Consider the following 23623-nt stretch of genomic DNA (forward strand, 5'->3'; position numbering starts at 1 on the left):
CAGGTCATGATTCCAGGGTCCTGGGATCAAGCCCTGCATCACGCTCTCTGCTCAGCAGGGAGCCTGCTTCCCTCTCCCTTCCCCCTCTCTGCCTGTCTCTCTGCATACTTGAGTTCTCTGTCAATTAAATAAATAAAATCTTAAAAAAATTAGTAATCTTAAGTTTGCACTTACCAATGTCTAAAATTCTCTTTTGCAGAGCTCCAATGAAAAGAAATGGTTCATCTTTACATGACTGTACAAGTGTGCCAACCAGTTCAGAGTTTGATGCTAAGATGCAGGCATTTTCTTCACTTAGGTTGACCCCTGCCATGGAAGTCACATCATTGATGTCATCTTCATCTCTAAGAGAAAAAAAAGACAGCTTTTTGGTGGTGGTGGTGGTTGGTGATGTGTATATATGAATGATTTAGGAGAGCAAAGAATTACAGATCTCTCCTTATAACTAAAGACATTATTTTACTCAATTCATCCAAGCAAGAGAACTGAAGAATAGCTATCTTTCCCTGGATGCCTTTAAAAATTAATTGGTGTGTGGGGCGCCTGGGTGGCTCAGTGGGTTAAGCCGCTGCCTTCGGCTCAGGTCATGATCTCAGGGTCCTGGGATCGAGTCCCACATCGGGCTCTCTGCTCAGCAGGGGGCCTGCTTCCCTTCCTCTCTCTGTGATCTCTTCCCTTCCTCTCTCCTACTGTGATCTCTCTCTGTCAAATAAATAAATAAAATCTTTAAAAAAAAATTAATTGGTGTGTCTAACCACTAGTGTACATTTAATATCAGAGAGATGAATCAGAAGCAACTTTGTCTTCTAGTGCCCATCTCCCCATCTTTCAGTTTAGTAAATGGATATATCAACAGGGACGTGGGGGTTAAACTAAGTTACCCACAAATGCCCTGCAATGAAAGACAAAGAAACAAAAACAGACTTCTTTGTTTTCATCCAAGATGATTAAAAGCCCATCAGATTTCCCTAGTGCACTCTACTGTTCCATTAAAGATCAGGAAAATCCACTGGTTCTGAAAGATCCATACTCACATGAAGACCCTTGAGAAGAAGCTTTCTTGACTAGTAATTCTGAAACCAAATAGTTAAAACTAGTTTTGATTTTCTGCTTCAGACTTTTGGTGTGTTCCATCTGTACCAACTGAATTCATTAAACTCATCCTCAAGCAAATGCCTGCAAAGGATCTACATATAAAATTACATACACACACACACACACACACACACACACACTAACATTACATATATATATATATATATATATACATACATATACATATACATAAATATATCACAGAATATGTTTGAGCTCCTTGCATTGCACCAGCAAAATTAGTTGTTCTTATCTAACAGGACTGCTAATGGCTATAGTGATAAGATCAGTATATATGTTTAAGGATAGGGCAGAAAGAAAATACAAAAATTCCCTCATAGCATCCTTATCACCCTATGTAATAACAAGTATGTTACTGATCATAACTTACCTACCAGTGCATAACATGATTCACACAGACATGATTATATAAAAAAAAGATGTTGCTTCTCTTTATTGCATGAGCCAAATGGTATATCATGTGGTCTCATGTCAATAGATTTAAATTATGAAACTCCCTGTGGTAATGCATTTGTGTATGGGAAAGGAAAATAAATTATAATTGTCAAGCACTCAAGAAATTAAGGTCTCTGGTGTTCCAGTTTAAAAAGCAACACATTGGAGCGCCTGGGTGGCTCAGTGGGTTAAGCCGCTGCCTTCAGCTCAGGTCATGATCCCAGGGTCCTGGGATCGAGCCCCACATCGGGCTCTCTTGCTCAGTGGGGAGCCTGCTTCCCCCTCTCTCTCTGCCTGCCTCTCTGCCTACTTGTGATCTCTGTCTGTCAAATAAATAAATAAAATCTTTTTAAAAAAAATAAATAAAAAAACACATTAAGGGTGAAGGGGAAAGAGTCCACGCTCAAACATATATTAGAGATTAAAAACAAACAAACAAACCCTAAGTAAAAGAAAGAAAGAGCTACACCCAGCAGTTAGGTAGTGAAGAGGTAGAACAATGGTCTTATAATCTGAACAGTGGATTTAAAAGTCTACCATTAAAAGGTGTGTCTTTATGAAGGGGAAAAAATTTTAAATTTAGTATCTCAAACCACCAAATAAAACATGCAATACAAATAAAGTATACCAAAATGGTTGGACTCCACCATATCAAATGTCACAGAGGAATTGTCAGAAGTATGGATGCTGAAAATGGCTCTAAGAATCATTCTGCCACCTATGTAAATAAAATATTTCCAGAAACATCTAAACAATGTAAATATCTGGGGCACCTGGGTGGCTCAGTTGGTTAGCGAACTGCCTTCAGCTCAGACCATGATGCTGGAGTCTTGGGATCGAGTCCTACATCAGGCTCTCTCCTCAGTGGGGAGTCTGTTTCTCCCTGACCCTCCCTCCATCCTGTGCTCTCTCTCTCTCATTCTCTCTCTCAAATGAATAAATAAAATCTTTAAAAATAAACAAATGAACGAACAAACCCATGTAAACATCTAAAGTGTAAGAATGGTAAAAACCGTAAACCCAGAGACAGACCAAGATCCAAATTAAAAAAAAAAAAAAAAAAGTCTTAGTAAAAAAAATTTTTTTACAGATTTTTTAAAAAATTTATTATTTATTTGACAAACAGAGATCACAAGTAGGCAGAGACGTGGGTGGGAAGCAGGCTCCCTGCTGAGCAGAGAGCCTGGTGTGAGGCTCAATCCCAGGATCATGACCTGAGCCGAAGGCAGCCTTTAACCCACTGAGCCAACCAGGTGCCACAGTAAAAAGTATTTTCAATAAAACTTGTCTCATGGGCTCCTGTTGAGCTGAGTTGGTAGAGCATGTGACTCTTGATCTTGGGGTTGTGAGCTGGAGCCCCATGATGGGGATAGAGATTACTTTAAAAAACAAAAACAAAAAACAACCCCCCCATGTGTCAACAGAATGAAAAGAAAAGCCACAGACAAGGAGAAAATACTTGCAAAAGTTATCAGATAAAGGACTGTTATCCAAAATATATAAAGAACTCTTAAAACTTGAAAGAAAACAAACCGATTAAAAAATGGGCCAAATACCTAATAGAGGCCTCACCAAAGAAAATATACAGATGGCAAATAAGCATATGAAAAGATGCTCCACATCCCTGTCATCAGAGAAATGCAAATTAAAATGAGATACCACTATACATGTATTAGAAAGGCCAAAATCCTAAACACTGACATCAAATGCTGATGAAGATATGGAGCAACAGGAACTCTCATTCACTGCTGGTAGTAATGCAAAATGGTACAGCCACCTTGGAAGACAATCTGCAGTTTATTATATAACTAAACATACTTTTACTGTAGAGCCCAGCAATCACTTTCCTCAGTATTTACTCAAAGAAGTTAGAAATTTATGTCCACACAAAAAGTTATACATGGATATTTAAGGTAGTTTCAGAGATAACTGACAAAATTGAGAAATAGCCAAGATGTTTTTCAGTAGCTAAGTGTATAAACAAACTGTGGTACATCCAGACAATGGAGCATTATTAAGGACTAAAAAGAAATGAGATGTCACAATATGAAAAGATGCAGAGGGGAACTTAAATGCAAATTATTAAGTGAAAGAAGCAATTTGAAAAGGCTACATACTGTATGATTCCAACTACATGAGGTTTCTGAAAAGGCAAACTATGGAGGCAGAACACAGAATTTTTATAGCAGTGAAACTACTCAGTATGATACTATGATGTTACATACACATCATTATACATTTGGGCTTTTTAAAGACTAATTTATTTATTTGAGAGAGAGGAATAAGGGGGAGGGGCAGAGAAGGAGAGGGAGATGGTAAGCAGGTTCCCCACTGAGTGTGGAGCCCAAAGTAGGGCTCAATCTCATGACCCTGAGATCATGACCTTAGTTGAAACCAAGAGTTAGATGCTTAACTGACTGAGCCACATAAGTGTCCCTCACTATACATTTGTTAAAACCCATAAAACGTATTGCACCCATAGCAAACTGTAAACTATGGGCTTTGGGAGTTAATGAGTTGTCAGTGCAGGTTTGTCAACTATAACAGATGGTAGCTATGGTAGCTAACTATGGTAGGGTATGCTGATAATGAGGGAGGCCATGCATGTGTGGGATTAGGGGGAATTCTTGATCTTCCAATCCATTTTGCTGTAAACTTAATCTGCTTTAATAAATAAAAGCTATCAAAAAGGAAAAAAAGGTTAACTACATATTAATGATATCATTACAAAACAGAAACCCAAGCAGTTACTTAACTCTTTAGGATTCAAATTTTTCCTTTAAAAAATGAGTAACTTAGATTAGGTACTTTCTAAAATCCCTCTTAGCCACTTGAAAGAATGAGGCAGCTCTCTTTGACCTGATACAAAACAACTGCCAAGGTATACTATGAGGTAGAGAAAAAAAATGAGGAAAAAAGACTGCCCCTTGGGGGGGAAAATACACACACACACACACACACACACACACGCATAACATATTTCTGGAAAGATTCATGAGAAAAAGGGAAGTGGGGATAAGACTTATTTTAGACCACAGAATATATACTCTTTTCTAGCCCTTTATGTTGTATTATATACATGATTACCCAATCAAAATGATTAGTGATATTTTTAAAATAGTAAATAAATATTTAGGAAAAGAAAACTGGAAATAGAAAATATGATGAAATTTAGATATATAAACCCAATATACCCTTGAAAAGAAAATCAGGGAGTGCCTGGGTGGAAGCCTCTGCCTTCAGCTCAGGTCATGGTCTCAGGGTCTTGGGATCAAGCCCTGCATCGGGCTCTCTGCTCAGAAGGAAGCCTGCTTCCTCCTCTCTCTCTCTCTGCCTGCCTCTCTGCCTACTTGTGATCTCTGTCAAGTAAATAAATAAAATCTTTAAAAAAAGGAAAAAATCAGAATTGTTGAAGATATACAAAACATGGCCTTTACACATATGCACTCAACACTGAATGTTTAGAATCTCAGATGTTTGTCAGGTACATGGGTCCTATAAACTGCAAACTGTTTCTATAGGAGAGTTCCTGCATAACTCCTGTTGAGATCTCACACACAGGCTGGAGAGACCAGTACCAAGCATATGTACTACCAGCACTTAGCACAGTACCAGAATTGAACAGAATTCATCAATGAGGAGACAGTCCCAAATTTTTAAGAATCTCCTTGCACCTCTTCTCTGAAATGAGCAAGGAGCTAACTGCTAAGATTTGTTCTTGCCTGCCTTCCCTCCCACTTGGCCCCAAGATGAACACAACTCCCTCTAGTACAGCTGTCAGTTGCTATGGTTACCATGGGCAGCAGGAATAGAGGAAGATCCCCACTGAGGGAAGAGGAAAAGGTGCCACAATAAATAGCACCCAAGCCATTTAAAACTTCCTCTAAGAAAGGAGGCAGACTGAAGGAAAGAAAAGTCAACACAGTGTAGTACCGTCATTACCAATAAGGCTAAGACAGGTCAGACAGTATTAAAGGCATTGATGTTGAAGCATAGTTGTGATGCTAGTTTGGTTTTAATTCCAAAGGAGAAGAAAATGAGAGTCTCCAAACTGTATCTTCAAGTCTTCTGGTCTAAAGTGTCTTTTGATGAAGATGGTGCAAAACAATTTGTTTTGTTTCAAAAGATATACAATAAGGTAATTCATTTTTTTAAAAGATTTTATTTATTTATTTGCCAGAGACAGAATGAGTGCATAATCAAGGGGAGCATGAGAGGGAGAAGCAGCCTCACTGCTGAGCAGGGAGCCCCATGCGGGACTTGATCCCAGACGCTGGGATCTGACTCACGCTGAAAGACGCTTAACCAACTAAGCTACTCAGGCGCCCACAAAAAGGAGATTTAATAGTATGTCAGTATAAAAAGCTTTCCAATTCAAGATTCTGTCAGGTCTAATAAGTTACTGTGTAAAAATTAAAGGACTACACAATTATCATTAATGTCTTACATTTTGGCTTCTAAAAATGACCTAATTCTTTAGCTTTTGATACAGTTGTCCACTGCTTAAGCCTGACTTCTTAAATCTGTTCTATCATCTTAAGATCTGAATAGCCCCAGACTGATTCTTCTAAAGTAGAGGGAATTATATTATTTTCCTGTTCAAAAACCTCTCATGTTCCCAAGAACTGAACTTGATATTCAATGTTTTCCAGGTAATGACCCCTAACTTAGCACTCTTCCTTGCCATTACTCACTATCATAAAGCTCCTACTGATTCTGTCCTTTGTGCAGACCATTCCCCACTTATGGTTTTCATCTTCAAACTCCTGCTTTTAGCATTTTTTAGCTGTCAAACTTTAGCTATACCCCAGTCCTATTTCAATTGCCTAGTTTAGAAATGCTGTTTAATTTGATTTTATACTTTTGTTTTTGTGCATTTTTTAAACTTTGTTTTTATATTTTTAAAGCATTTGTCCAATTGCTACAATTTTTCAACTTCTGAGAGCACACTGCATCTGTTATGGTAGGTTTTACGCTGTCTTCCATTCTAAACATCAGTGTGTTTCTCTAAAATGCCAATTAGACTTATTTTATCAATTATGCCCAATAAATATATTAAATATAATAAAGATTATATTACCTTCATTGCCTATTATTCCTAGCAGAAATGGTAAATAGTTGAAGAATGTCCCTGTGTTCAGAACAAGTGCTATTTATGTTACGATGTACTGAGAGGTAGAACAGTGGGTAAAAATGGTAAGTCAAACTGTTTATAGTACAATTCTGACTGCTAGTTATTATCTATGTGAAATAAAGCAAATTAATCTTTCTAGGCCTGCACTGTCAGTAAAATGGAGGCAATAAGTCCTTATATATTAGACTGAAAGAAGTAATTCAGATCAGGAAAAAGGAATTAGTTTAATACAGAAAGAGTTCCCACAAATAATTAAGGAAAAAAACTCATGATTCAATGGAAAATTGGACAAAGCACATGAATTTTCATTAAGAAAAAATTTTCAATTACTAAAATAGAAAATATTCTTCTATTCTACCCATAATAGAACTATAAAATACAATTTTTCACCCATTAGACTAGCAAAAACTATTCAAGTTCACCAGAACATGTGAAAATGTGCTACCATAAGCTTTGCTGCTCAATGTAATTTGTGAATTTAACCTCCATGGAGAGTCATTTGATATTATCTGACAATTTAAAATAAATAAATAAGCTTGGGGCACCCGGGTAGCTCAGTAGGTTAAGTGTCTGTCTTCCGCTCAGGTCACGATCCTAGGGTCTGGGATGGAGCTCCACATTGTCCTCCCTGTTCAGTGGAGAGTCTGCTTCTCCCTCTCCTCTCTCTCTCTCTCAATAAATTAAATCTTAAAAATAGACAAATAGGGACACCTGGTGTCTCAGTGGGTTAAGCCTCTGCCTTCGGCTCAGGTCATGGTCTCAGGGTTCTGGGATTGAGCCCCGCATCAGGCTCTCTGCTCAGCAGGGAGCCTGCTTCCCCTTCTCCATCTACCTGTCTCTCTGCCTACTTGTGATCTCTCTCTGTGTGTCAAATAAATAAATAAAATATTTTTTAAAAAATAAGTAAATAAATGTAAGACTTCTTTCAAAAATAATAATAAATAAAATAGGCTCTTCTTTCTAGATATTACGTAAAATGAAAGCCACTGTGGCTTTGCTTTCTAGTAAAAAACATTGGAAATATCCTAAATATCCACCATTATGTAACTTTATTAAAAATCTAAATCACAATGATTACACATTGATACAGAAAAATCTCTAAGATTTATCACTACTAAGTTGTAAAAAAAAAAATGAAATGTAAAACATTATGTATTGTATACTACCATTTGTGTTGAGAAGATTGTATCTAGAAAGACACACAAGAAACTGCTAACAGTGGTTGGCTTGAGAACGGAATCCTGGGTAGCAGAGAGAAAAAGCAAGGGAGAACCTTATTTTTCCACTATATAATCTTTCTTCCTTTCAAATATTGTACAAAATGTATATGTTAGTCAAATAAATAAATAATTTGTTTAGAAAGCATAAACGAAAAATTTTATTTTAAGAAGAGTAAGTGCTTCCCTTAGATTATTAATCCCTGGTAAAATAACTTTGCCTTCAATATTCTTTTGGTAAACCCTTTGGTATAACCTCTTTACTACAGCCAGCACATAAACTCAGGTAACACCCTGTTTATTCCTCCTTCCATGCCTTTGTGAAGTTATTTTTCTCATGGGAAATTCTCTTTGTCTTTCCTCTTTTAACTCAAATGTAGCAATAACATATACATGATTTCCCAAACTTAAATGATTTGATTTTTTTTAAAGCTTTTATTTATTTATTCATGTGAGAGAGAGAGAGAGAGAGAGAGAGAGAAGCAGGCTCCCTGCCAAGCAGAGAGCCGACATGGGGCTTGATCCCAGGACCCCAGGATCATGACCTGAGCCAAAGGCAGATGCCCATCAGACTGCGCCACCCAGGCACTCAACTTTAGTGATTTTAAGAACAACCTGGGAGTATATTTAAAATACATGTCTCACAACCAAATACAAACCTGCACAGCACCCACGATTTGCATTCAGTAGGTCTGGCCTGTAGACAAAAAACCTGGAATTTTTTTTTTTTTTTTTTTTGTAAACAAACATACTTAGGTGACTGTGACACAAACACTCTGTGGACCACACCTGGAAATATACTGAGTTGTAAAAATTAAAAGCACCAATTCTCTAGTTAGAGATGAAGGTCAGTCCCTGCTCTGACAATTATTAAAAGGATGACCTTGAACAAATTTCTTCACATTTCTACTCATCAATTCCCTTATCTATGGGGGTAAAAACTATACCTGTTACATGAAGCCTGTATTAGAAGCCAGAACTGTATTAGAAATAAAAAATGAGGGGTGCCTGGGTGGCTTAATCAGTCTGCCTGTGGCTCAGGTCATGGTCCTGGGGTCCTAGGATCGAGCCCTGCATCTGGCTCCTGCTCCCTTTGCCACTCCCTCTGCTTGTGTTCTCTTTCTCCCTCTCTCTCAAGTAAATAAATAAAATCTTTAAAAAAAACAAATAAATAAAATAAAATGAGCCTGGCTGACTCAGTATGTGACTGGAGTGTATGATTCTTGGTCTTAGGGTCAGAGTTCAAACCCCATGTTGGGTGTAGAGGTTACTTAAAAATACAATCTTTTTAACACAGTGGAATATTACTCAGCCATCAATAAAACCCAAAATCTTACCATCTGCAACAACGTGGATGGAACTAGAGATTATTATACTAAACAAAATAAATCAATCGGGAACAATTATCTTAAGACTTCACTCACATACAGAATTTAAGAAGCAAAACAGAGAATCATAGGGGAAGGAAGGGAAAAATAAATAAGATGAAATCTGAGATGGAGACAAACCATAAGAGACTCTTAACTATAGGAAACAAACTGAGGAGTGCTGTAAGGGGGGGTGGGTGGGGAGATGAGGTATCTGGGTGATGGACATTAAGGAGGGCATGTGATATAATGAGCACTGGGTGTTACATGCAACTGATCAATCACTGAACTCTCCCTCTGAAACTAAGAATACACCATATGTCAATTAATTGAATTTAAATAAAAATTTAAAAATAAAAACTTTAGAAATTAGTATTCATTAAAAATTAATAAAACTATTACATATTAACATAGAAAACATTCTAACGAAAACCAACAATACTAAAAATAAAAAAAATTAGTTAAAAGGGTGGCATTGTTTTCTATATTTCTAATCTTTAAAATCCATTGATCCTTTTCACTTTGAAAGGATCTTTTAATGATGCATGATTTTATAACATTACATGTTGGTGATCTGAAAAATACTGGTTCACTGAGCTATACAGGTCTTCCAAATTTAGGCTCATTATACATAATCTAAAATCACATGTTAATATCTGCACCAATCTAATCAGAAAATCTAAGTATCGGGAAGATGTTAAGTTCATGGCAGTGGGTACAAGTTTTCCAAATTTTTAATTTCTACTTCAAAAGCTCAAACTTTATCACTGGCAAAAGAATACTGTCAGTTGCTTTCCCTGAAGTGACAGGCTCACTTTTTCATTTTCACAAAAATGTCTGTCAAATTCTCAAGTCTAAATAATCACAGTTTGCTTTTCAGCTGTTCTTTGTTCTTCCAAATAAAAATGGTGCTCCAAGAAAAAAGTGGTTAGTTTAGCTCACAATTGAAACATAAGTAGAGTGCATAGGTGGCTCAGTCAGTTGGTTAAGTGCCCAACTCTTGGTAAGTGTCCAACTCCTGATTTCAGCTCAGGTCATGACAGGGGAGGGGTTGGCAGGATCAAACCTCTCCACCCTCTGTGCTTCATGGGAGGTCTGCTTCTCTCCCTCTTCCTCTGCTCCCCCACCCCATATAAGCACATGTGTGGACTCTCTCTCTCTCAAAATAAATAAAGTCTTAAAAAAATAAATAAATATAAGCACAAGCACTTGTCCTTACTTGAAACAACCATGAGACTCTGGAATGCAGAAGAGCTTTATGAAAACTTCCCATTTTGTCACACAGTATATTAAAAAGGGGTGTACTTAAGGGAGAGACAATAAAAATCATAATGTTTGCTGCCTCATTACAAATATTAAAAAAAAAAAAAAAACACCTGGCTTCTTTTCTTTTCATTTACTGTGAGTGTCTGAGGGTAAAGGATAAACGGCTACTACTAGCATAGTTTGGTGCCCCTGCCTTGATTAATGTTAAGGTGCCAGCAGTTTTGCCATTGTGGCTTCTGAACCATCAATCAAATAATATAACAAAAGGGGAAAATAACAATATCAACATCATCATCATTACTTAAACAGTTTTAATCTCACAGACTCCCTGAAAAAGTCTGAGTTTCAAAACTATTTTCTGCAAATCACATTTTGGGACCTGCTGGCATATATTTTTAGTCCCAAACTTATAATGAACATCAGAAATACTATGAGGATTTTAAAGATAGAGATTTCTGCCAAGGTTCACTCTCTAGAGATTTCATTCTGGATGAGCCACCAAATCAATTTCAGTAAGTTCCTTGGGTAGTTTTCAAATTGTTGATCTATACTATTAGCAATTATTTACTTATAAATTATTTTCAAAGTATCTACTACCCCTTCCTCTATTTATGTATTTTCAATTGAATCATTAACACTGTTAAGAAATTTTTATGATCCTCTGTCCTCTATTATCACTGTCTCTTGGCTTTGATCCCTCTTGAAGATGCCTATGACATATAAATAATCTCATATGCCCTTTCTCCTCCCATGTAATTTCAACCTTTGCTTCATGGTGTGTCTACCTCTAGTATCTAATATCTTTTCTTCCCAATTCATTCTGCATCTAAGTACAAACATAATTTTTCCTAAACAGCATTTTACTATATATAACAAAATCTCGCTAAAAACTTTGAAAGACTTCACAATCACATCTCTCAAGTGTTCATTTATATAATTTCCCTGTGAAGAATGTTTAAGAATTTAATTCAAGATCTAGCATAAGGCAACTCCTCCAAGAAGACTGTTTTGTCGAATTTTTACCCCAGATTTAGAGCTAATCCAGGCAAAGCTTACAGGGATGTTTCTTTTTCTCTGTCTCCTTTATCTTTCCAAGATGAGAGGGGTTTTTTGTTTGGGTTTTTTGTTTTGTTTTGTTTTGCTTTTTTGTTACTAGAGGCTGTTTTCTAAGTTCCTGCTCCAGAAAAATTAACCATACATATTTTGTCATATATTATATAACAATATATATTATAGATATACTTGTACATATAAGGAAAAGCAAACTCTTTAATAAAAAGTACATGATGAAACAATTACATATGAAGCAAGGTGATTCCTGCAATATAAAATAAAGGATATTAAAGTTAATGGATAATACCATCTATGACAATAGCATGTAATCTTATCCTATATTATTTTCTAAGAGTATGTTTTTTTTTTTAATTTTTTAAAGGATTTTGTTTATTTATTTGAGAGAGAGAGAGAGTGGGAGAGAGAGAGAGAGCAGAGGGAGGGGCAGCAGGAGAAGCAGGGGATGTGGGGGTTCGCAAGACCTGAGTCAAAGACAGATGCTTAAACAACTGGGCCACCAGGAGCCCCAAAGAGTGTTTTAAAGAAAAATTTTAAAAATATCACCCTAAACCCTAGCTGCTAAAATACTGTCACTAATAGAAGTAATATATATACATTATACATTCATATTTTGTTTTTCTCTAAACTATAAGAATGTTTAAAAAAAACCTTAATCTTTAAGCATTATCATATCTTTAAAAAATCAACAATTCCTTATTATTATTAAATAGCCAGTTTAAATGAGGTTAACTATACAAACATGAAAAAGTACTGTAATATTTGTCATTTCTGATTCTGACATATGAAGAATAAAACATGAATCTCTGGCTCCCTCTGGTGTTTAAGTACTATATAGCTTCCCTTATTCATCCCAGTATTGACACGCCAAATAGAAAATATAATTCTCTTAGTTGAAAAAGTCATGAATAAAAAAATTTCTTTTCAGTTAAACAAGTAGTTTTGAAAAAAATAGGCAAATAATACTCTATGTTATTAAACCTCATCCAGTTAAGACAAGATCTAATGGCATATACTATTACCTCTCATTTAACAAGGGTCAACATTAAGGGTTTATTTTAAGGTTCAACTTAACAACAACTGAAGTGACATTGATATTAAGTATCTAAAAAAAACTAGACTTAAGCTATGGGGCGCCTGGGTGGCTCAGTGGGTTGAGCCACTGCCTTCGGCTCGGGTCATGATCTCAGGGTCCTGGGATCGAGTCCCACATCGGGCTCTCTGCTCGGCGGTGAGCCTGCTTCCTCCTCTCTCTCTCTCTCTCTGCCTGCCTCTCTGCCTACTTGTGATCTCTCTGTGTCAAATAAATAAATAAAATCTTAAAAAAAAAAAAAAACTAGACTTAAGCTAAAAAGCCATCACTTCAAAAAAGATATGCATAAACAACATATGACCAAAATTACTATACAACACACAAAATGAAAAATGTATCTTAGTGCAAAAATAAGAGGTATCTTTAAAAATAGCTATGATTATAGATATTTCTCTTTTAAAAAATTCATTATTTCAGCAAATATTTGAATGCTCATTATGAACCAGGCCTTGTTTTAAACATTAGGTATACAATGGTAAACAAAAGTTATTGTGAACTCTCACAGAGATTTTATTTATCTATTTTACAGTTTTGTTTATTTATTTAACAGAGAGATATCACAAGTAGGCAGAGAAACAGACAGAGGGAGAGGGGGAAGTAGGTTCCCCGCTGGGCAGAGAGCCCAATGCAGGGCTCGATTCCAGGACGCTGAGATCATGACCTGAGCTGAAGGCAGAGGCTTATTAACCCACTGAGCCACTCAGGTGCTCCTCGCGGAGATTTTAAAAGGAGTGGGAAATAACAAGGAATGGTAAAAAAAACAGGATACTTTTATATGAGTGCCTCAAGATAGCAGGTGGGCTGTAGAAGCTACTTTACATTGACTGCCTAAGCAGAGACTCTCTAATTAGGGAGATCACCTTTAAACTAAACTAAGAAGGACCAAGCAAGATGATTCTGGAGCACAGAAAGTCCAGTGACTAAAAACTACAGTGAGAAGATGAATATGTGTCTGAGGAACAAAAAGAAAGCAAATGAAGAGGCTGAGTCCTTTACACCACAGAATGTTATTCCTGCAATGATCTACTTACTCTTCTAATTTTCCTGAATGTCAAAGAATCTTCTGTCTTGTGTATGCCACTTTTTTTTTTTAGTATTTCTATTATCTACAACCTTACTGAATTCTAACAAATGCGACTATGGTTCAAAATGGTTCACATCATAAAAAAGTTAATTCTCCCCCAAATTAACCTAATCACATAACCTCAAGACCAAATTTTCATAGAACTGCCTTGCTCATTCTAAAATTCATGTTCAGGGGGCGCCTGGGTGGCTCAGTGGGTTAAGCCGCTGCCTTCCGCTCAGGTCATGATCTCAGAGTCCTGGGATCAAGTCCCGCATCGGGCTCTCTGCTCAGCAGGGAGCCTGCTTCCTCCTCTCTCTCTGCCTGCCTCTCTGCCTACTTGTGATCTCTTTCTATCAAATAAATAAATAAAATCTTAAAAAAAAAATTCATGTTCAGTAGAACAACAAAGGTAAAGTGGAGACACTGTTGATAAAAAAGGATTAGAGAGAAGATTTGTTGTGCCAGATATAAAAATAAATAATGAAGGTACAATAATTGAAAGTGCAAAAATATTACCACAGAAATAAAAACACAGCACTAAAATGAAATTCTAGAAATGTACCATTGCATAAATAATAATTTACTACAAGATAAAGGTGGCATATCAGAAAAAGGATAATGAATTCTTCAGTAAATACTGTTGAGACCCGCATTCTAACTGGGAAAAAGGTAATTTCTGCTACAGACATTTACAAAAATAAAATAATTACTGAAGATGTAAAGGTATATATACATATGTGAGAGGTGTGTGTATAGATATCTTGGAAGAAAATATGGAAGCACATCATTATGGACTCAGGATGAGGAAGGATTTTTTAGAATATAGTGAAATTCAAAAGTCATAAAGCATGAGAGCAATAAATCTAATACTGTGGTTTAAAGTCTTCTAAAACAAAGACTCTAAAAACAAAGTTATTAGTTAAAAGATTGGGAAAAAGATATTTATAACATATACAACAAGTATTCTCCTATATATGTCTAGAAAGCAGTAAGCATTCAACAGATAAATGAGCAAAAGTAATATGCTAGAAATTTCCCAGAGAAAATACTAGTGGTGGCATTTTTGCTTCAGGCAGTAAGTGGACTAGATTTACTGAGGAAAAATTACACGACATTCTAACTAGATCAGCCTAAGACATTTTCATTCCAGTGTTGGGTGCACAGAAGTTGTCAAAAAAGTTGTCAGTAAAAATAAGCAATAACCACACTCTAAAGGTAGAGCTAGCTGCCTTAGGGGCAAATGCCTGTGGCTGGCACTACTGCCTGGACCTCTGTTAAAGTGAAGAAAGTATATCTGAGACTTCTGGGTTAAGTCAGGTTCCCTATAACAGGTACTTAAGTGATCCCAAGTCAATAACCACCCCTTGTTCCCATGAGAAAGAAAGTCACAAATCCTCTCTAGAGTAAAGCAAACTCAGTTTAGGTCCTTAGGTTTAATCTGATCTACCCATCCAATGAGGTTTTAAACTCAGAAATTGTATTTTCTTACCTTTTTTTTTTTTTGAGAGAGAGCAGGTGTGCACAAGGTGGGGGTGGGGGTGGTGAAAGGAGAGGGAAAGAGAGAATCCCACACAGGGTCCATGCCCAGCATGGAACCTGACGCAGGGCTTGCTTGATCTCAAGACCCTGACATCATGACCTAAACCAAAATCAAAAGCCTTATGCTCAACTCATTCAGGTGCCCCACATTTTTCACTTCTAAATGTCCCTTTTTCAAATCACTGTATTCATTTTTAAACAGAAAATTGTTCCCTGCTCAGTTTTGTGATTCCGCATTTTATTTCTAACCATTTCATAATAATTTTTCACATTGAATATTTGATCATCCAATGTTTGAAGTCACTGAGGTTTCAAATGTGCTGCTGTTTCATTGTAGTTTAACTCTCAGGGTGACTTTTCCTTATATGTTTTACTTTTGAAGATGAATACATACATGGATACCAGAAAACCATGGATTGGTATTTTTAAAGTACTGAAAGCAAAAAAAAAAAAAAACAAACCTATAATTCTACCATAATTCTATCACTCCTAACATCATCTATATAAATAACCTAAGGTAATCTAAAATTATCAGAAATATGATCCTAATAAGCTAATTAGCATAGGATTAAAGAAAAAAGCAATGTGCATTTCTATATCATAATAACAGAATAGGTAGTTATCAAAAATATTTATAATAGCAATAAAAAGCTACCTAGGAATAAATACAACATATAAATACAACAAATTCTGTATAACCTGTGTAGATAAAATTATTTCACTTTATTGAAAGATGTTAAAGAAGGCATGCATAAAGGAAAATATAAATTATAATTATAGATATAAGGCTCAAAATTATAAAGAAATCAGCTTAAGGAAAATGGACTCAATGTTATGCCAATTCAAATTCCAGCAGACATTTTTGGTGGAATTTAAACTAATACTTAAATTTATATTTAACAGCAAAAACTCAAGAAAAGCCAACAACAGTGGAAGGGTGGGGTACGTAAGTTAAAAACAGAGAAGAAATAAAGGAGTACGTAAAGGAGATGCCTTAACAGATTCAAAATTTATTATGAAGCTATAGTAAACTGAGAAGCATGCTATTGGAAATGAACAAATTAACCAATAAGACAAAATAGGGATGGAAAAGATTAACTAAAAATCATAGCCTAGAAAAGACTCTAGATGTGACGTAGGAGATACTATAGATCACTGAGGAAAGACAGAGTCTTCATTAATGCTGCTGGAACAAATGATTATGCATACCGGAAAGAATGAATTAGGATTTCTATCATATATTATAAGAAAAAACAAAACCAAAATTGAACGCAGTTGACCAAGATTTAAATATAAGAAGTAAAATTTCAAAACTTTTAGAACACTGTAAAGGAGGCTATCTTTATGATATCAAGGAGCATATTCATATAAGCAATTCATAAAAGAAATTGCTAAATTCAACTACTTTTTTAAAAAATACAACTACTTTGAAATGAAGAACTTCTGGGCGCCTGGGTGGCTCAGTGGGTTAAGCCGCTGCCTTCGGCTCAGGTCATGATCTCAGAGTCCTGGGATTGAGTCCCGCATCGGGCTCTCTGCTCGGCAGGGAGCCTGCTTCCTCCTCTCTCTCTCTGCCTGCCTCTCTGCCTACTTGTGATCTCTCTCTGTCAAATAAATAAATAAAATCTTTTAAAAAAAAAAAAAAGAAAGAAAGAAATGAAGAACTTCTGTTCCTCAAAATACACCATAAATGTACTGAAAACACTAACTCCAATAAATACTGGCATTACAGAAAAGTATAAAGAGTTACACTAGGATTTCTACTTAGTGACAGTCACTTATAACAGACAATTGTTGATTAAGAAAACTAACAAGATTATTTGACCATAGAGTTGAGGGTCCATATCTGGGCTCTCTACTCTGTTCCACTGGTCTATGTGTCTGTTTTTATGCCAGTACCATGCGGTCTTGGTGATCACAGCTTTGCAGTAAAGCTTGAAATCAGGTAACATGATGCCCCCAGTTTTATTTTTGCTTTTCAACATTTCCTTAGTGATTCGGGGTCTCTTCTGATTCCATACAAATTTTAGGAATATTTGCTCCAGCTCTTTGAAAAATACCGGTGGAATTTTGATTGGAATGGCATTAAAAGTATAGATTGCTCAGGGGCGCCTGGGTGGCTCAGTTGGTTAAGCAACCACCTTCGGCTCGGGTCGCGGTCCCGGAGTCCTGGGATCGAGTCCCGCATCACGCTCCCAGCTCCATGGGGAGTCTGCTTCTCCCTCTGACCTTCTCGCCTCTCATGCTCTCTCTCATTGTCTCTCTCTCAAATAAATAAAAATAAAAATCTTTAAAAAAAAAATTTGCAATTTGCCTGACATACACAACAAGCAGTTGCTCTTTCTTTAAAAAAAAAAAAAAGTATAGATTGCTCTAGGCAGTATAGACATCTTAACAATGTTTATTCTTCTGATCCAAGAGCATGGAATGGTCTTCCATCTTTTTGTGTCTTCTTCAATTTCTTTCATGAGTGTTCTGTAGTTCCTCGAGTACAGATCCTTTACTTCTTTGGTAAGATTTATTACCTTATTACTTGGTAGGTTTATTCCCAGGTATCTTATGGTTCTTGGTGCTATAGTAAATGGAATTGATTCTCTAATTTCCCTTTCTGTATTTTCATTGTTAGTGTATAAGAAAGCCACTGATTTCTGTACATTGACTTTGTATCCTGCCACGTTGCTGAATTGTTGTATGAGTTCTAGTAGTTTGGAGGTGGAGTCTTTTGGGTTTTCCATATAAAGAATCATGTCATCTGTGAAGAGAGAGAGTTTGACTTGTTCATTGCCGATTTGGATACTTTTTATTTCTCTTTGTTGTCTGATTGCTGTTGCTAGGACTTCTAATACTATGTTGAACAAGAGTGGTGAAAGTGGGCATCCTTGTCGTGTTCCTGATCTCAACGGGAAGGCTGCAAGCTTTTTCCCATTGAGGATGATATTTGCTGTGGGTCTTTCATAGATTATATGAAGTTCAGGAATGTTCCCTCTATCCCTACACTTTGAAGCGTTTTAATCAGGAACGGATGCTAGATTTTGTCAAATGCTTTTTCTCCATCAATTGAGAGGACCATGTGGTTCTTCTCTCTTCCCTTATTAATTTGTTCTATCACATTGATTGATTTGCGAATGTTGAGCCATCCTTGTAGCCCAGGAATGAATCCCACCTGATCATGGTGGATAATCTTTTTAATGTGCTGTTGGATCCTGTTTGCTAGGATCTTGTTGAGAATCTTAGCATCCATATTCATCAGTGATGTTGGTCTGAAATTCTCCTTTTTGGTAGGGTCTTTGCCTGGTTTGGGGATTAAGGTAATGCTGGCTTCATAGAAATAGTCTGGAAATTTTCCTTCTGCTTCAACTTTTTGAAACAGCTTCAGAATAGGTGCTATTTCTTCTTTGAAAGTTTGGTAGAATTCCCCAGGGAATCCATCAGGTCCTGGCTCTTGTTTTTTGGGAGGTTTTTGATCACTGCTTCAATCTCATTACTAGATATCGGTCTATTCAGGTTGTCAATTTCTTCCTGGTTCAATTTTGGGAGTTTTTAGTTTTCCAGGAATGCATCCACTTCATCTAGGTTGCTTAGCTTATTGGCATATAACTGTTGATAATAACTTCTGATGATTGTTTCTACTACCTTGGTGTTAGTTGTGATCTCTCCCTTTTCATTCATAATTTTATTAATTTGGGCTTTCTCTCTTTTCTTTTGGATTAGTGTGGCCAATGGTTTATCGATCTTATTGATTCTTTCAAAAAACCAGCCTCTAGTTTCACAAAATAGGAATAAATATACAGTGGAAAAAAGACAGTCTCTTCAATAAATGGTGTTGGGAAAACTGGACAGCTATATGTAGAAGAATGAAACTCGACCATTCTCTTACACCGTACACAAAGATAAACTCAAAATGGATAAAAGACCTCAGCGTGAGACAGAAATCCATCAGAATCCTAGAGGAGAATATAGGCAGTAACCTCTTCGATATCAGCCACAGCAACTTCTTTCAAGATGTCTCCAAAGGCAAAGGAAACAAAAGCAAAAATGAACTTTTGGGACTTCATCAAAATCAAAAGCTTCTGCACAGCAAAGGGAACAGTCAACAAAATAAAGAGGCAACCCATGGAATGGGAGAAGATATTTGCAAATGACAGTACAGACAAAAGGTTGATATCCAGGATCTATAAAGAACTCAAACTCAACAATCAGACAATCATATAAAACTCAACAAAACAGACAATCATATAAAAAAAATGGGCAGAAGATATGAACAGACACTTCTCCAATGAAGACATACAAATGGCTATCAGACACATGAAAAAATGTTCATTATCACTAGCCATCAGGGAGATTCAAATTAAAACCACATTGAGATACCACCTTACACCAGTTAGAATGGCCAAAATTAACAAGACAGGAAACAACATGTGTTGGAGGGAATGTGGAGAAAGGGGAACCCTCTTCCACTGTTGGTGGAAATGCAAGTTGGTGCAGCCGCTTTGGAGAACAGTGTGGAGATTCCTCAAGAAATTAAAAACAGAGCTTCCCTATGACCCTGCCATTGCACTCCTGGGTATTTACCCCAAAGATACAGATGTAGTGAAAAGAAGGGCCATCTGTACCCCAATGTTTATAGCAGCAATGGTCACCAAACTGTGGAAAGAACCAAGATGGCCTTCAACGGACGAATAGATAAGGAAGATGTGGTCCATATACACTATAGAGTATTATATTATGCTTCCATCAGAAAGGATGAATACCCAACTTTCGTAGCAACATGGACGGGACTGGAAGAGATTATGCTGAGTGAAATAAGTCAAGCAGAGAGAGTCAATTATCATACGGTTTCACTTATTTGTGGAGCATAACAAATATCATGGAGGACAAGGGGAGTTAGGAGAAGGGAGTTGAGGGAAATTGGAAGGGGAGGTGAACCATGAGAGATTATGGACTCTGAAAAACAGGTGGTGGGTATTAGACAGGGCACACATTGCATGGGGGCACTGGGTGTGGTGCAAAAACAATGAATACTGTTATGCTGAATAGAAATAAAAAATTAAAAAAAAAAAAAAAGAAAGAAAAACTAACAAAGCCAGAACATTTTTTTTTAAGTCTGTCTGAAGGCAGAGACATGCCAAGGAAACCAGGTTTTGAGAAGACACAGTCCCAAGATAAAAGAAACTCACCAACAGAAACCCAATTTTCTCTATGCTGTTTTCCTTTGGGCATGTGCAAATTCCTGTGGAAGACAACACTAAGAAGCCATGAAGAGGGGACACCTGGGTGGCTCAGTTGGTTAAGGGTCTGCCTTTGGCTCAGGTCATGATCCCAGAATCCTGGGATCAAGTCCCACACTGGGCTCCTTACTCAGCAAGTAGCTTGCTTCTCCCTCTGCCTGCTGCTCCCCCTGCTTGTGTGCGCTTGTTCTCGTGCGCTCACTCTCTCTGGAAAATAAATAAGTAAATAAAATCTTAAAAAAACAAAAAATGGAAAGAAAAAAAAAAAGCCATGGAGAGGGTAGGCAATATCATGACAATGGAGAGAAAGTTCGAGTTCAAGGTTTTTGAGGCTGCCAATATTCAGGGTGAAAGCCATGTTCCTATAAAAGAACTGAGGCACAAAGAAGCAGACTTGACATTGTGTGATTTTTCATTCAAAGCACTGAACACTGAGGCTCTGCAAAAAGTTTATGAAGAGTACTCTGAGAAGGATTCTGGGAGATGGCAGAAGAGCATCAGGAATCTGTCTGGTATAACTACTTTGGAACTTTTGAATCTTTTGAAGGCTTCCAACTTCCAGGGGAAGGTTTGTAAGAAATTGGGGTTTTGGTCAATTTCAGCTGTTACTTGGCAAGGGCTACCCATCCCCCAGGCTCCAGCCCTGGTGCAAAGAGCAATGCACATGTATTAGAGCAGTCTGCACATAGCTTGTGGCAACTAGGGTAGGGCGGGGGCGGGGAGGAGAAATTGTCCTCCAATTATCAGGAATATATGTTCAGATCACAGATTGTTTCTTCTGATCTCAGTGGTGCAGACTATGAGGTGGGTGGCCATTGTTGCTGCTACTTCTCCCTCTGTTTGCAAAGCCCTCATCCTCTAGCCAAAGTGACTTCTAAGGCATTTAAAGGGCCAGTCCCATTTTCCCCCATACCCTCATTTTCTTCTTTTGAAAGCCAGATATGAACGATTAGGACATTCAAAGGCCACTGCATACATAGGGGAAATAAGAAAGTCACCAGACACACCCAGGGAAAAATCAAAAGCTAAAACAATCTAAAATCTAAAGTTTATACCTTAAGTTGATCCTACAACAAAAACAAAACACACACACACACACAAGACAAAAGGCAACAAGCCCTAGGGAATGGGAAGAAGGTAATTTCCAGGGACACTACATTATTAGAGTCAAATGTCCAATTTCAACAGAAAATCGTGAGACATACAAAGAAATAGGAAAGTATGACCAATTAAAAGGAAAAAATAATCCATAGAAACTATCTCTGAAAAAGACCCCAAGATAGATGTACTAGACAAAGACTTCAAAATAACTGTTTTAAAGATGCTCAAAAAACAGGGACATCTGGGTGGCTCAGTAGGTTAAGCGTCTGCCTTCGGCTCAGGTCATGATCTCAGGGTCCTGGAATCAAGCCCCGAATCAGGCTCTCAGCTTGGCAGGGAGCCTGCATCTCTCTCTCTCTCTCTGCCTGCCTACTTGTCATCTATCTGTCAAATAAATAAAATCTTAAAAAAAAAAAAAAAGATGTTAAAAAAAAAATGGAAGATATGAGGAGAGCCAAAAAAATTATGTATGAAAAAAATGGAAGTAACAATAAAGAGAAAATCTAAGGGGCACCTGGATGGCTCAGACGGTTAAGCACTGACATTGGTTCAGGTCAAGATCTCAGGGTCCTGGGGTGGAACCAAGCATCGGGCTCCCTGCTCAGCTAGGAGTCTGCTTCTCCCTCTCCCTCTGCCCCTCACCCCCTGGCCTGTGCTTTCTCTCCCTCTCTCTCTCAAGTTAAAACAAACAAACAAACAAAACACAAGAATGATCTCATATCAACAAAATAATTTTACAATTTCAGGAACTAGAAAACTAAAGGACAATCTAAACCCAAAGTAGCATAAGGAAGGAAAAATAAAAATTAGAACAGAAATAAACAAAAGAGAATAGAAAAACAATAAGGAAAATTAACCCCAAAGTTGGTATTTGAAAAGATAGAAAAATAAACAAAACTTTAGCTAGACTAATAAATAAAAAGAGACTTGAATGAACTAAAAACTGAAATGAAAGTAGAGACATCACTACTGATTCTGAAGAAATAAAAAAAAAAATAGAGAATACTAAGAAAACTATATGCAAAAAAAGAGAATAAACTAGATCAAATAGACAAATTCCTAGAAACACAAAACCTACCAAAAAAATCACAAAGAAAATCTAAATAGATCAATAACTACTAAGGAGACTGAATTAGTAATCAAAAAATCTCCCAACAAATAAAAGCTCTGGCTCCACTGCGAATTATACCAAACATTTAAAGGAGAACTAATATCAAATCCTCTAAAACTTTTCCAAAAAACTGAAGAGGAGAAGATACTTCCTAACCCATTATGAAGCCAGCATTACCATGATACTAAAGCCAGACAAAAATACCATAAGGAAACTAAAAATTGGTGTGCCTGTCTGACTCTGTTGGTACAGCATGTGACTCTTGATCTTAGAGTTGTGAGTTCAAGATCCACATTAGGCATAGGACTTAGTTTAAAAAAAGAAAAAAGTGGGGGAGGGCACCTGGGTGACACAGTTAAGTGGCCAACTCTTGGTTTCATCTCAAGTCATGATCTCAGAGTAGTGAGATCAAGCCCTGCCTTGGGCTCTGTGCTCAGTACAGACTCTGCTTAAAACTGTCTCTTCTTCTCCCTCTGCCCCTCACCTGTCCACGCTCTCTGTCTCTCAAATGAATATTTTTTAAAAAATTAAAAACATTTAAAAGAAAACTATTGACCAATATCCCTTATGAACAATGATGCAAAATTCCTCAACAAAGTACTAACAAACTGAATTCGACAGCATATTAAAGGATCATACACCAAGACTAAGTGGGATTTATTCCTGGAGTACAAAGATGGCTCAATAGACAAATCTGATCAATTTAATACAGAAATAAAAATTTAACAAAAAGGAGGGGGAAAAGCCTCTGATCCTCTCAACTGATGTTGAGAAATAGTTTTACAAAATTCAACACCTTTTCATGATAAAAACATTTAAAAAACCAGGAATGGAAGCAAAGTTATCTCAACATAATAAAACAACATATGAAAAACTGGG

At 36.9% G+C, this 23623-nt stretch overlaps 1 protein-coding gene across 4 annotated transcripts in view; it reads right to left on the bottom strand.

Annotated features, from left to right (window-relative positions):
- TAF4B (TATA-box binding protein associated factor 4b) overlaps positions 1 to 23623 on the bottom strand; it is a 153985-nt gene that overhangs the window by 81630 nt on the left and 48732 nt on the right. For all 4 annotated transcript variants that reach the window (XM_082698893.1, XM_082698892.1, XM_082698894.1 and 1 more), the window contains exon 10: positions 175 to 344. In XM_082698893.1, coding sequence (XP_082555019.1) covers positions 175 to 344 — 170 coding nt within the window. The remainder of the gene's footprint in view (positions 1 to 174; positions 345 to 23623) is intronic.

The sequence above is a fragment of the Mustela nivalis genome (genome assembly GCF_964662115.1).
Source record: "Mustela nivalis genome assembly, chromosome: 14".
In the NCBI taxonomy this organism is placed as follows: Eukaryota; Metazoa; Chordata; class Mammalia; order Carnivora; family Mustelidae; genus Mustela; species Mustela nivalis.